General features: G+C 44.3%; 1 protein-coding gene across 3 annotated transcripts in view; it reads left to right on the top strand.

Moving 5' to 3' along the window:
- Nucleotides 1–12,083, top strand: part of LOC115466451 (extracellular calcium-sensing receptor-like) — an 83,952-nt gene extending 71,869 nt beyond the window's left edge. For all 3 annotated transcript variants that reach the window (XM_030197674.1, XM_030197673.1, XM_030197672.1), the window contains 4 exons: nucleotides 1,002–1,829; nucleotides 4,363–4,590; nucleotides 5,251–5,374; nucleotides 11,127–12,083. In XM_030197674.1, the coding sequence (XP_030053534.1) occupies nucleotides 1,002–1,829; nucleotides 4,363–4,590; nucleotides 5,251–5,374; nucleotides 11,127–12,049 (2,103 nt within the window). In that variant the 3' untranslated portion in view covers nucleotides 12,050–12,083. The remainder of the gene's footprint in view (nucleotides 1–1,001; nucleotides 1,830–4,362; nucleotides 4,591–5,250; nucleotides 5,375–11,126) is intronic.
- The last annotated feature ends 1,489 nt before the right edge of the window (nucleotides 12,084–13,572 follow it).

Genomic DNA, 13,572 nt, shown 5'->3' with positions numbered 1-13,572 from the left:
GGATTCTATCATTGGACATAAAAAACTCCACAAAACAACTGAGCATATTTTCAGCTCTAAATTCTTTGTTCTAGGTTATTTCTGCTCTTGAGCACTGTAGCACTGAAATAACAGCTTATTTATGAATCAATAGCATCAAAAAGATGAGCACTTAGCTTGACATCGTTTAATGAAGCACTCCTGTCTTAGTGTTCAACGGGGGCCACCGTTTCACCCCGGAAACAAGGCTTCTTCAGGAACGGAGTGCTGCAACGTGGTGCTGAGAATTTCAAAAGGAAGTGCTGAGAGTTTAAAATGCTATTGATTCATAAATAAGCTGTTATTTCAGTGCTGAGGGTTTTTTCTCCATAAACCAGCACTTTTTTTTAAAAAGATTTTTTCACTAGAGTTTTGTATATTTTGAACTTACTGCCAGCCATTGACCTAGTGGTAAAGAATCCGGGCGGTAATGACTACGCACGTCAAATGCCACTTGGCGCGCACCCGAAAATAAACAAATATTTTTCAGACGCACGCCAAAAATGAAGTTACAGCAAGAGCCACGCGGTAGTCGGGCGGTAACTCCATTTTGGCGTGCGTTGGGAGCGTGTAGATGCTTACGCGGCTTAGTAAAAGGGCCCCTCAGAAAACTGTACCACTCTTCAGAAACTGACAAACTGGCCAGAAAAACCTGAACAGAACAAAATTTATACTTGTATGTTTTTAGTGTAAACCGCCAAGGCTTTTAGATTGTGCGGTCTATAACTTTTGAACATAAATGACATGGGAAACAACAAGAAATGACACTTTTCTGGTTGCTCATCCCTACTCATCAATATGTATCAAGTGTAAAAAAAATATTAATCAATCTAATGGGTTTGAGTGGTTCTTTCTCCTATGTAAACATTGGCCACTATGACTGCGGAGCAGCCAGAGGCCAAGACTCCATGGTTAGCACCAGCGGCATCGTGTGGAGTGAAGGGTATACGCAGGTTAGATGACAACCCTCTTCCTTCTTCCAGGTCAGTTATGCCTCTTCTGTAGCTGCTCTTAGCGATAAGAGTCAATTTCCCTCTTTCCTCCGTACGACTCCGAGTGATGAGTTCCAGTCTCTGGGCATTGCCCGCTTGATCGCCTTCTTTGGGTGGACTTGGGTTGGAATCCTCGCTGAGAACAATGACTACGGACTGATAGGGAGTCAGATGTTGAAAGAGGAACTCATTAAGGCCGGGGTCTGTGTAGCTTTCTATGAAACCATCCCCCTGTTTTACTCCCAAGAGAAGATGCAGCGCATTGTGGAAGTTGTGGAAAAGACGACTGCCAGGGTCATCGTGGTCTTTTCCACTGCTAACAACCTCTTTCCGGCGATGCTGGCGATCGTGAAGGGTGACATATCTGGGAAAGTTTGGATAGCTACAGATGGCTGGGGTGAATATCCGCTATTTGACAAAAAGGAGTTCTTAAAAACTCTTAAAGGAACCATTGCGTTGTCAGTTCCTACAGGCAACATTCCAAGGTTCAAAGAGTATCTCTATGAACTTCATCCTTCCAGAAGTACAGATGACATATTTATTGGACAGTTTTGGGAAAAAGCCTTTGGATGCAGTTGGAATGACTCCAACACAGACCAAGCCACTGGTCAAGAAGGGAAACTCTGCACAGGGAAGGAAAACTTGAGGACCCTTGACATTCGCTTCTTTGATATGGCAAACCTAAGGTTTGTGTACAATGCTTACAACGCTGTCTATGTGGTGACTCACGCCCTGCATGCTATACAGTCCTGTGAACCTGGAAAAGGACCTTTCTTCAATGGCTCCTGTGCGAACATTGAACACTTTGCACCTTGGCAGGTATGTGGCAATATTTGTTTCAGGTTGTTTGAGTAAGCATGGCTTGTACTGTTCACTACATTACAATGACACCCTAAAGGGTTAATTCTATATAGTACACCATAGGTTAGGTGCCTATAAGACGTCGAACTGTAGGTGTGTAAATGGAAGATAATATGGGGCCTATTAGATGCCGAACTGTAAATGGAAGATAATATGGGGCCTATTAGATGCCGAACTGTAAATGGAAGATAATATGGAGCCTATAAGATGCCGAACCGTAGGCGTGCAAATGGAAGATAATACGGGGCCTATAAGATGCCGAACCGTAGGTGCGTAAATGGAAGATTATATAGGGCCTATAAGATGCCGAACTGTAGGCATGTAAATGGAAGATAATATGGCGTCTATAAGATGCCGAACTGTAGGCTTGTAAATGGAAGATAATATGGCGTCTATAAGATGCCAAACTGTAGGCGTGTAAATGGAAGATAATATGTCGTCTATAAGATGCCGAACCGTAGGTGTATAAATAGAAGATAATATGGCGTCTATAAGATGCCAAACCGTAGGCGTGTAAATGGAAGATAATATGGCTCCGATAAGATGCCAAACTGTAGGCGCATAAATGGAAGATAATGGTAGTTGAGTGCCAAAATAGAGGTAAAATGGCGCATACACGTATAAATGCACTTAAGCGCTATTCTGTAACTGGACGCCTCGTGAATAACTGTAAAGGGGGAGTTCCCGTAGGAAGGGAATGGGCAAGTAATGGGAATTCCCACTATTTTTGCACACGCTTTATAGAATAACCCCCATCTGCACGAGCAGCTGCAGCATGTAGGTGCAACCATTTACACCAGACGTAGAAATGACATAAGTGGTCACGCCTAAAGTTAGGCACATTACTGTGTCCTTACACTAGTGTTCTACAACAGATTAGGTATACAAATATGCTTTTATAGAATACTTGCTTCATGCCAGCTTATTGGTCACCTAACTGTGGGTGTCCCCAATAGAGTTACTCTTTAAGAGGGTACACAGAAGGGCGACGAAAATGACAAAGGGAATGAGACGACTTCCCTAACAGGAAAGGCTAAAGCAGCTTGGAGAAGAGACGGCTGAGGGATGATATGATAGAGGTCTATAAAATACTGAGTGGAGCGGAACGGGTAGATGTGAATCGCTTGTTTTACTATTTCCAAAAATATTAGGACTAAGGGGCACGCAATGAAGCTTCTAAGTAGTAAATTTAAAATAAACTGGAAAAAATATTTCTTTCGTCACTCAACATGTAATTAAACTCTGGAATTCGTTGCCCGAGAATGTGTTAAAAGCAGTTAGCTTAGCAGGGTTTATAAAAGGTTTGGATACTTTCCTCAAAGAAAAGTTCATAAGCTATTATTAAGATGGACTTTGGAAAATCCACTGCTTAGTTCTAGGATAAGCAGCATAAAATCTTACTAGGTACTTTTGACCTGGATTGGCCACGGCTGGAAACAGGATACTGGGCTTGATGGACCTTTGGTCTATCTCAGTATAGCAACATTTATGTTCTTATGTAAGTTCAGAAATTATTTATGTGCATAAAATAATGATTTGCATGTGCAAATGGGCTCTTCAATATTAGGTCACTCTTAAAAGTACACAAAGTGCAAGCCAATGCATATTTTACAGTATGCAGGATCAGGGCGGACTCATGATGGACAAGTGCACTTTTATACCCCTGGATTCTATGTAGGGCATGCTGCTGAAATGTGCCAGAGGAGGTGGTAACAGCGGTTAGTGTATCTGGGTTTAAAAAAGGTTTGGACAAATTCCTGAAGGAAAAGTCCATAGTCTGCTATTGAGGCAGACAAGGGAAGCAACTGCTTGCCCTGGGATTTGTAGCAGTGGCGTAGCCACAGGTGGGCCTGGGTGGGCCGGGGCCCACTCATTTAGGGCTCAGGCCCACCCAACAGTAGCACATGTTTAGCGGTAGCTGGTCGGGATCCCAAGCTTGGCCAGCTGAAGACTTACCCCCTGATGGTAACAAAAGTGCTACTCTCCATGATACCAGCACCTGAGCATGCTAATTTTTCAGCACATGCCTGCTGCAGCTTTCCCGTCAGTTGAGATATTATTTTGGTGGTGGTTGGTGGTGGTGGGGGGGGGGGGGGGGGGGGGGAGAACACTTGGTGCCCACCCACTTCTTGCCTAGGCCCACCCAAAATCTGTTGTCTGGCTATGCCCTTGATTTGTAGTATGGAGTGTTGCCACGATTTGGATTTCTGTCAGGTACTTGTGACCTGGCTTGGCCACTATTTGGAAAACAGGATACTGGGCAAGATGGACCATTGGTCTGACCCAGTATGGCTACTCTTATGTTCTGATGGTTGATTGCTATTTACTGTAGATGCATGGGGCCACTTTCATGCATAAACCCACTCATGCAAATGCCATACAAGCCTTGCAAAATGGACTTCTGAATTTTGAAAATGATTTTCAAAGATAAGGGACAGAGATACTGGCATTCTAACCCCAAACCAAATATGTCTTCTTTTCTCGATTATAGCTTCTGCATTACATACGAAAAGTGCGTTTCCAGAACACCATGGGCCGGGAGATTTTCTTTGACCTTAATGGCAACCCTCCAGCTTCATATGACATTCTGAACTGGCACTTGCTTTCGAATGGTTCTTTCTCCTATGTAAACATTGGCCACTATGACTCCGGAGCAGCCAAAGGCCAGGATATCAAGGTCAACAACAGCGCCATCGTGTGGAGTGAAGGGTATACGCAGGTTAGATGACAACCCTCTTCCTCCGTGTTTTTGTACAGAATTGAACCAATGCTCAAATGAGAGGAACCTTCTCTGACTTAACCTGGTTGGAATCCAGTTTCGGATTTACGACTATTTGACTTGAATGGAGAGTTGGTTAAGTCAGATTCACATCATTTTAAATCTGATTCAGGTTTCATTTGAAATCTGGAATGGGTTGAATTTTTATGAGTATGTGGGGATACAAATGTTGCCGAAAGTCACGAAACGCTTGATTATAAGTGCAGATCTAGGAATAAACACATCCAAGCTGGGGACATTGGAGATCTGAATTGAGCAGTTTCCTCTGAAATTCTTCTGAAATCTTTACGATAGGTTCTAATAGTGGTCAGGCAGGTGCAGCCCCCAACACCCCCCCCCCCCCACCTCCTATAATTTCTCAACTCCTGTCATCTACACCAGCAGTAATAACCGTCAAACTTTCTCCTTCTCCTACGTTCCAGGGTAATTGAATACAGATAAGAATTCTTATGACTTGACAGTGAGTGAAAGAAAAGCTGAGACACTGAGCTGAGAATCAAAGGTCGCATTTCAGGCCACTTTTACAAGTAAAATATGGAGTGTCTCTTATCGGGTCAGTAAAAGGTACCTTTGCTGCTTGCCCTGCTTCTCTCTTTTAAGGCTCCTGTCTCTACCTGCAGTGAGAGCTGTAAGCCTGGCTACCGGAAGGCCATTCTGAATGGGCGACCTGTCTGCTGCTTTGAGTGCATCCCCTGCTCCGAAGAAGAGTTTAGCAATCAAACGGGTGAGTGCTATATGCCTTCTACTCTGTAAGGAGCACTTTCAGGACAAGGAAGGGGTTGGTATTCCACAGGGTAGGAGTTCATTGCTTATTTTCTTACATTCTGAAATTTCAGGGTATTGATTTGAGGTATTTATTGATGTTTTATGGTTGCCCCATGTCAATGTTGGCAAAAGGTGCATATTTGAACATAGGCCAGTGTTATTCAATGCAAGGCCTAGGGGCTATTGGCGGTCCCCAGAGACCTCTGAGGTGATCCCTATTGAGGCTCATTTTCAAAGCGCTTAGACTTACAAAGTTCCATAGGTTACTATGGAACTTTTAAGTCTATGTGCTTTGAAAATGAGCACCATTGACTTTCTGGGTTTTTTTTTGCTGTTCCGCTTCTCTTCCCAGGTACAAGACAGAAGGGGGGAAGAGTGGAATGCTTGAGGGACAAGTTATTTCTCAATAGACAAAAGAGAATGATCACAACCTTGAGGATACCCCCCAATGAAGTCTGAAGGTGGGCTGGTGGGGATGGATGTCATTGACACAAACTGGTCAGCAAAGTCATGAACCCGAGAACATATAACAGGATGGAGTCGGTCCAGAGGGCGGCTACGAAATTAGTAAACGCTCTTGAATGCAAAAATTATAGGGACAGGCTTATGAACCTCAACATGTATACGCTGGAAGGAGAGGAGACATGATAGAAACGATTAAATATCTCAAGGGCATTTATGTACAGGAAGACAGCCTTTTTCAAATGGAGAGCTCTAGAATGAGGGGGCATACGACAAAGTTAAGAGGGAATAGGCTTAGGAGTAACCTAAGGAAGTATTATTTCACAGAAAGGGTGGTGGTGTGGAATGGTGTCCCGGTGGAGGTGGTGGAGTCGAGGACTGTTCCAGAATTTAAAAAGGTATGGGATAAACATGTGGGATCGCTTAGGAAGAATTAGGAGTTACAGAGGATGGGCAGAGTGGATGGGTCATATGGAGGGGCATAAACGAATGGTGGCGGCCATCTATATGGCCGGCGCCACAAACAGCGGTCCCGAACTATATTATCGAAAAAGATGGCCAGCCATCTTTCGTTTCCATAATACGGTTGGGGCCGGCCAAATGTCAGAGATGGCTGGGTTTGAGATGGCCAGCATCGGTTTTCGCTGATAATGGAAACCGATGCCGGCCATCTCAAACCTGGCCAAATCCAAGGCATTTGGTCATGGGAGGAGCCAGTATTTGTAGTGCACTGGTCCCCCTCACATGCCAGGAAACCAAGCAGGCACCCTAGGGGGGCACTGCAGTGGACTTCAAAAATTGCTCCCAGGTGCATACCTCCCTTACCTTGTGTGTTGAGCCCCCCAAATACCCCCCAAAACCCACTACCCACAACTGTACAACACTATCATAGCCCTAAGGGGTGAAGGGGGGCACCTACAGTGGGTTTTGGGGGGGGTTTGAGCAGGGACTGTCTTTTCATGTATGGTGTACAGTGCTGCGTATGCCTTGTAGCGCTATAGAAGTGATAAGTAGTAGTAGTAGGTTTGGAGGGCTCCCATTTACCACCACAAGTGTAATAGGTAAGGGGGATGGGCCTGGGTCCACCTGCCTGAAGTGCACTTTACCCACCAGAAACTGCTCCAGGGACTTGCATACTGCTGTCATGGAGCTGGGTATGACCTTTGAGGCTGACATAGAGGCTGGCAAAAAAATGATTTTTAATTTTTTTTTTGAATGGGAGGGGGTTGGTGACCACTGGGGGAGTAAGGGGAGAGGTGATCCCCGATTCCCTCTGGTGGTCATCTACTCAGTTGGGGCACTTTTTTGAGGCTTGGTCCTAAAACTAAACGGACCAAGTGAAGCCGGCGAAGTGCTCGTCAGAGCCGGCCTTCTATTTTCCATTATCGGCCGTAACCACGCCCCCGTCCCACCTTCCATACCCTGCCGAAACACCCCCTTGAAGTTTGGCCGGCCCTGCGATGGAAAGCAGTTAAAGCCGGCGAAAATCTGCTTTCGATTATACCGATTTTGCCGGCTTGGAGATGGCTGGCCATCTCCCGATTTGTGTCGGAAGATCGCTGGCCTTCTCGTTCGAAAATAAGCTGGACGGCCTTTATCTGCCATCATGTTTCTATATCTGGCAGTTGTCCTTCAACTCATTAGAATCCAAAGTGGCCCCAGCTTAAAAGTTAATGAAGACTATCGACACAGGCCACTGATGTGTTTTTATAACATATAGGCAACCAGAACCAACCCCAAAAATACACAAATGCACTCGCACAAATTTACACATGCTTTGAAAAGGGTGTAAATATATTCTATGGGGCTATTTCTATAAAATATGCCGGTAAACATTTTGAATAACATGTGCTTTGTAATCCGTACTCTGGAATAGGTCTACCAATAAGTATCTCACTAGAAATAAAACATCATGGAATTTTGGTTTTGGGGGTGCCATAGATAAGCATGTATCTTACAATATTTTATACATTATGGGGGTATTCTATATATGGCGACTAATAATCCGCCTGGAAAACATTTTCACCTAAGCGTATTCCATTTACACCACTGAAAACATGGCTTAAATCCTGGCATGGAGATTTAGGCGCAGAGGGCCATATTCCTGTAACTAAGCATGTAAATTTCAGATCGCCCATTTCCCCGTTCATAACCACACCCCTTTTTATCTGTGCGCATTAGAAGTTAGGCACATTGCATTACGGAATACGCTTAGCGATTTGTACACATAAATTTTAATTATTGCCAATTAGTGCTGTTATCAATGCTAATCAGCTTGTTAAGCTGTTATATTACGCATGTTATTATAGAATCCGTCTGGATTTTGGCGTGGATCCCTAGGCGCACTATATAGAATCCGGGGGTACACGTGTAAATTTGAGTCCTACCGGGGTTCTGCCCCTTATGCATCCACATTGCATATATGTGGTATGTACAAGATACGCGCATATTTGCAGAATCAAGAGTTGTGTTTATTTGTAGCGAGACACCTTAAAGAAGGGATCTATGAACCCCTAGACTCTAGCACTCAATATATTTATTTATTTGTTACATTTGTATCCCACATTTTCCCACCTATTTGCAGGCTCAATGTGGCTTACATAGTACCGTGAAGGCATTCGTCAACTCCGGTAGAGAAACAAATAGAAAGTGATGTAGTCTAATAAGGTTCATGTGTTACAGACACATTGGGAATAGCAGAGAAGGAGAGTTATATAGTGTTCATTACGAGCTTTGGTTACGTTGTGTTGCAGGGTTCAGGCACTTAAGTTGGGTCGGTAGGGTATGCCTTTTCGAGCAGGTTGGTCTTTAGTGATTTCGTTGGTGAGGCCCCACCTAGAGTATTGTGTTCAGTTTTGGAGGCCGTACCTTGCGAAGGATGTAAAAAGAATTGAAGCGGTGCAAAGAAAAGCTACGAGAATGGTAAAGGATTTGCGTTACAAGACGTATGAAGAGAGACTTGATGACCTGAACATGTATACTCTGGAAGAAAGGAGAAACAGGGGTGATATGATACAGACGTTCAAATATTTGAAAAGTATAAATCCGCAAACGAACCTTTTCCGGAGGTGCGAAGGCGGTAGAACGAGAGGACATGAAATGAGATTGAAGGGGGGCAGACTCAAGAAAAATGTCAGGAAGTATTTTTTCAGGGAGAGAGTAGTGGATGCTTGGAATGCCCTCCTGCGGGAGGTGGTGGAAATGAAAACGGTAACAGAATTCAAACACGCATGGGATAAACAAGACCTGTCGTTTCTTTCTTTACAACATCCGTAAAATCCGCCCCTTTCTTTCCGAGCACTCTACCAAAACCCTCATCCACACCCTTGTCACCTCTCGTTTAGACTACTGCAATCTGCTTCTTGCTGGCCTCCCACTTAGTCACCTCTCCCCTCTCCAGTCGGTTCAAAACTCTGCTGCCCGTCTCATCTTCCGCCAGGGTCGCTTTACTCATACTACCCCTCTCCTCAAGACCCTTCACTGGCTCCCTATCCGTTTTCGCATCCTGTTCAAACTTCTTCTACTAACCTATAAATGTACTCACTCTGCTGCTCCCCAGTATCTCTCCACACTCGTCCTTCCTTACACCCCTTCCCGTGCACTCCGCTCCATGGATAAATCCTTCTTATCTGTTCCCTTCTCCACTACTGCCAACTCCAGACTTCGCGCCTTCTGTCTCGCCGCACCCTACGCCTGGAATAAACTTCCTGAGCCCCTACGTCTTGCCCCATCCTTGGCCACCTTTAAATCTAGACTGAAAACCCACCTCTTTAACATTGCTTTTGACTCGTAACCACTCGCCTCCACCTACCCTCCTCTCTTCCTTCCCGTTCACATTAATTGATTTGATTACTTTATTTATTTTTTGTCTATTAGATTGTAAGCTCTTTGAGCAGGGACTGTCTTTCTTCTATGTTTGTGCAGCGTTGCGTATGCCTTGTAGCGCTATAGAATTGCTAAATAGTAGTAGTAGTAGTAATAAACATAAAGGAATCCTGTTCAGAAGGAATGGATCCTAAGGAGCTTAGCCGAGATTGGGTGGCAGAGCCGGTGGTGGGAGGCGGGGATAATGCGGGGCAGACTTACACGGTCTGTGCCCTGAAAAGGACAGGTACAAATCAAGGTAAGGTATACACAAAAAGTAGCACATTTAGTAACATAGTAGATGACGGCAGAAAAAGACCTGCATGGTCCATCCAGTCTGCCCAAGAAGATAAATTCATATGTGCTACTTTTTTATTTGTACTGTCCTCTTCAGGGCACAGACCGTATAAGTCTGCCCAGCACTATCCCCGCCGCCCAACCACCAGCTCTATATGAGTTTATCTTGTTGGGCAGACTGGATGGACCGTGCAGGTCTTTTTCTGCCATCATTTACTATGTTACTATGTTAGTGATTTCCGGAAGTTAAGATGATCGTACATCATTTTCATAACTTTTGGTAATGCATTCCACAATTGTGTACTTATGTAGGAGAAGCTGGATGCATAAATTGATTTATATTTGAGTCCTTTACAGCTTGGGTAGTGGAGATTTAAGTATGTTCATGTTGATCTGACTGTGTTTCTGGTTGGTAGATCTATGAGGTTGACCATGTATCCCGGGGCTTCACCATAGATAATTTTATGGACCAGGAGAGTTGGTCTTCAATGGGGCACCTTAACCAGCAATGTATGTAGGACACATGTCAGCCCTCACACCCCCGTACATAGTGTACACTCATTTTGAAAAGTTTAACTATTCCTTGGAGAGCCCTTTTCAGTGCTGCTTGTCCAGGTAGATTGTCCTAATGGAAAGTTATTAAATTCACAATTACTGAAAGAATGTTTTTCAAAATTGGCGCCATCATGTTGAAGTTTATTTCAGATGGCTAGACCAACTTTGAACATATTCTACCTATCGTGGGACCAGAAAGGCAACAACTATTCTGATCCGTGTTTACCAATTTACAAGATTTTGTCTTATGAATTTATTTGATTAGAGCAGTAGGCTGAGAACCGTGGAAGCCAGAGTTCAAATCCTATTTCTTCCACTATTACTTGTGACCTTGGGCAAGAACTTATCTCCCATTTCCTCAGGTACCACTTTGTGAGATCTTTTTTGGTACAGACATTCTGTACTGAATAAATATCTCCACTATACAGCACTGTGTACTTCTAGTAGCACTATAAACATGATAAGAATTATTGTTATTAATTTCTGTTAATGAAATGACTTTCTCTGATACATGAAATCGCTTCTTCCTACAGATGCTACAGAGTGCATGAAGTGCCCTGATGACCAATGGCCGACCACAAGCCGGGATGGATGCCGAAAAAAGTCCATCAAGTTCCTGTCTTATCAAGATCCCTTGGGCATGTCTCTGGCTGTTATCTCCATGCTCGGTGCCCTGGTACCAGCTATTATCCTTGTTGTCTTCATCCGGAACCGCCACACCCCTGTTGTGAAAGCGAACAACCGTGACCTCAGCTACCTCCTGCTACTGGCTCTCATCCTGTGCTTTGGGTTTTCATTAGTGTTCATAGGCCACCCCACAACCCTAACCTGCATGGTACGTCAGATCGCATTTGGCATTGTATTTGCCATCTGTATCTCCTGCCTATTGGCCAAGACCATCATGGTAGTCGTAGCCTTCAGGGCTGCTAAACCTAACAGCAACCTGAGGTCATGGTTGGGGCCTCGATTACCCAATTCTTTGGTGTTCTCTTGCAGTCTGGTCCAAGTCCTCATCTGTATCACTTGGCTGATCGTGGCCCCTCCATTTTCCCAAATGAACATGAAGTCCCAGATGGGGAAGATAATCATTGAATGCAATGAAGGGTCATTGACTTTGTTCTGGTGCATGCTGGGATACCTGGGCCTTTTAGCTACTGTCAGCTTCATTGTGGCTTTTTTAGCTAGAAAGTTGCCTGACAGCTTTAATGAAGCTAAGTTCATCACCTTTAGCATGCTTATATTTGGGGCCGTTTGGCTCGCTTTCATCCCTGCTTACCTAAGTACAACAGGGAAATACACGGTGGCCGTGGAGATATTTGCAATTTTGTCCTCCAGTGCTGGGTTGTTGGCTTGTATATTCTTCCCCAAATGTTACATCATCCTAATGAGACCAGAGATGAACACCAAGAAATTCCTAATGGGGAAAACCACAGGGAACCTCAAGAAAACAAAGTAATTGTATTGTAACACATTGATCAATAAATATATGAGGTGGGATAAATTTCTTATTTTCCAGTTTCTTACTCATGTTGTTCACCGGTGTTATAATTCCCAAGGACCTCAGTCCTTGATGGTTTCTCAAATTCCAGAGGCTGATGGAGAAGTTTAGCAAAGTCCTTTCTGAAGGACTGGCTCAAGGGATTGTGGTACCCCAACCCATCATTTGCTTTAGCCCCCCCCCCTCCTCCAGCAGCAGTGCCCTCCAAAATCAACATGCTCTCTCCCCCTTCCATATTGGCGACCCCTACATCAGTTCCCTTCTAGCCAACCAACCTGACTGCATAATCCTGACTCTTCCCAGGGGTCCCAGGAATGAAGGCGGCAGGATCAATCTGCACTCGTTTCTGCACTACCCTATTCACAATGATGCTGCTATGGGAGCTCAAGCTTCTGGCTCAGACATATCAAAAAATCTGTTACTTAAAACCGGTGCAGGTATTCCTCTGGTTACAAAATTGAATCTCTTGTCTCTGAATGGCTATCGAAAGTTTAGGATGATTTTGATATCCTACTGCCAGTACAGTTTGGCAGAGAGGTAAGATGGAATTCTAGTGTAAAGTACTTTGTGGACCAAGGTAAGAAAATTGAACAGTACAAAGAAGGCAACTGGCAGCCAGTGATGATGGGCCAGAAGAGGGGAAACATGGTCGAATCTATGAGCACGCCTAAGTCCAAAACATCCAAAACTGGATTTAGACATCATATTGAAAATGCCCCTCAATAAGTCCTGCTAGATAGAAATTTCCCAAACCACTCCAAGTCCCCTAATTTTGCATTTATATATTTATGTATTTACTTATTTATGACATTTAGATCCCAGATTAAACATGAATTAGGTTGAAACCTAGTTTGGGGGGGTGTAGGCGGCATTGCCCCCCCAAACTGCATGTCTGGAAGGGGAAAGGGATGTGTAAAAGATAATGTGGGGGGGGGGGGGAGTCAGGGGGTACTGCCCCCCCCCCAAATGATCTGGAAGAGAAAAGGGAGGGAGATTACTTGCCTTGTGCATTTTATATTTTTTGTGTTATGGGTGGGAATTGTCCTCCCTGGCGTGGTGGGAATTGGTTCAGTGGGAAGTGGTAGGTGGGAACTGACCTAGAACCATTAAAAAAAACCAGAAAGGGATGAGCTCCCATCTCTCAACATAAGAAACAGATGCCCTTCTTGACCTATCACTCTGGTTAGTTTATTGTCGTGGTAGGTCGCGGTGAACCCCAACCTTCTGAATCTTTGCGTTACAGGCAAAAAAGATTATGTGTTAACCAAGGAACTTCAAAGTAGACACAGGAAGACTCTTCAATGGACACAAATCATATTACAGAGGGACCACGAAAATCTTCTGCTAATGTTGACCTGAGCTCTGATGTGAGCAAGTATCCAGCAGCTCTGCGGACACCGTATGATCTTTAAAAGATGCTGCTCCTGAAAGGTTCAGCCTCAAGGGATATCTTCCACTAATTTGTGGATTTGATGTTAAAT

The sequence above is a fragment of the Microcaecilia unicolor genome, chromosome 3 (assembly GCF_901765095.1).
Source record: "Microcaecilia unicolor chromosome 3, aMicUni1.1, whole genome shotgun sequence".
NCBI classification, from domain to species: domain Eukaryota; kingdom Metazoa; phylum Chordata; class Amphibia; order Gymnophiona; family Siphonopidae; genus Microcaecilia; species Microcaecilia unicolor.
The sequence above is the reverse complement of the archived record's forward strand: the minus strand, read 5'-3'. Positions and strand labels throughout refer to the sequence as shown.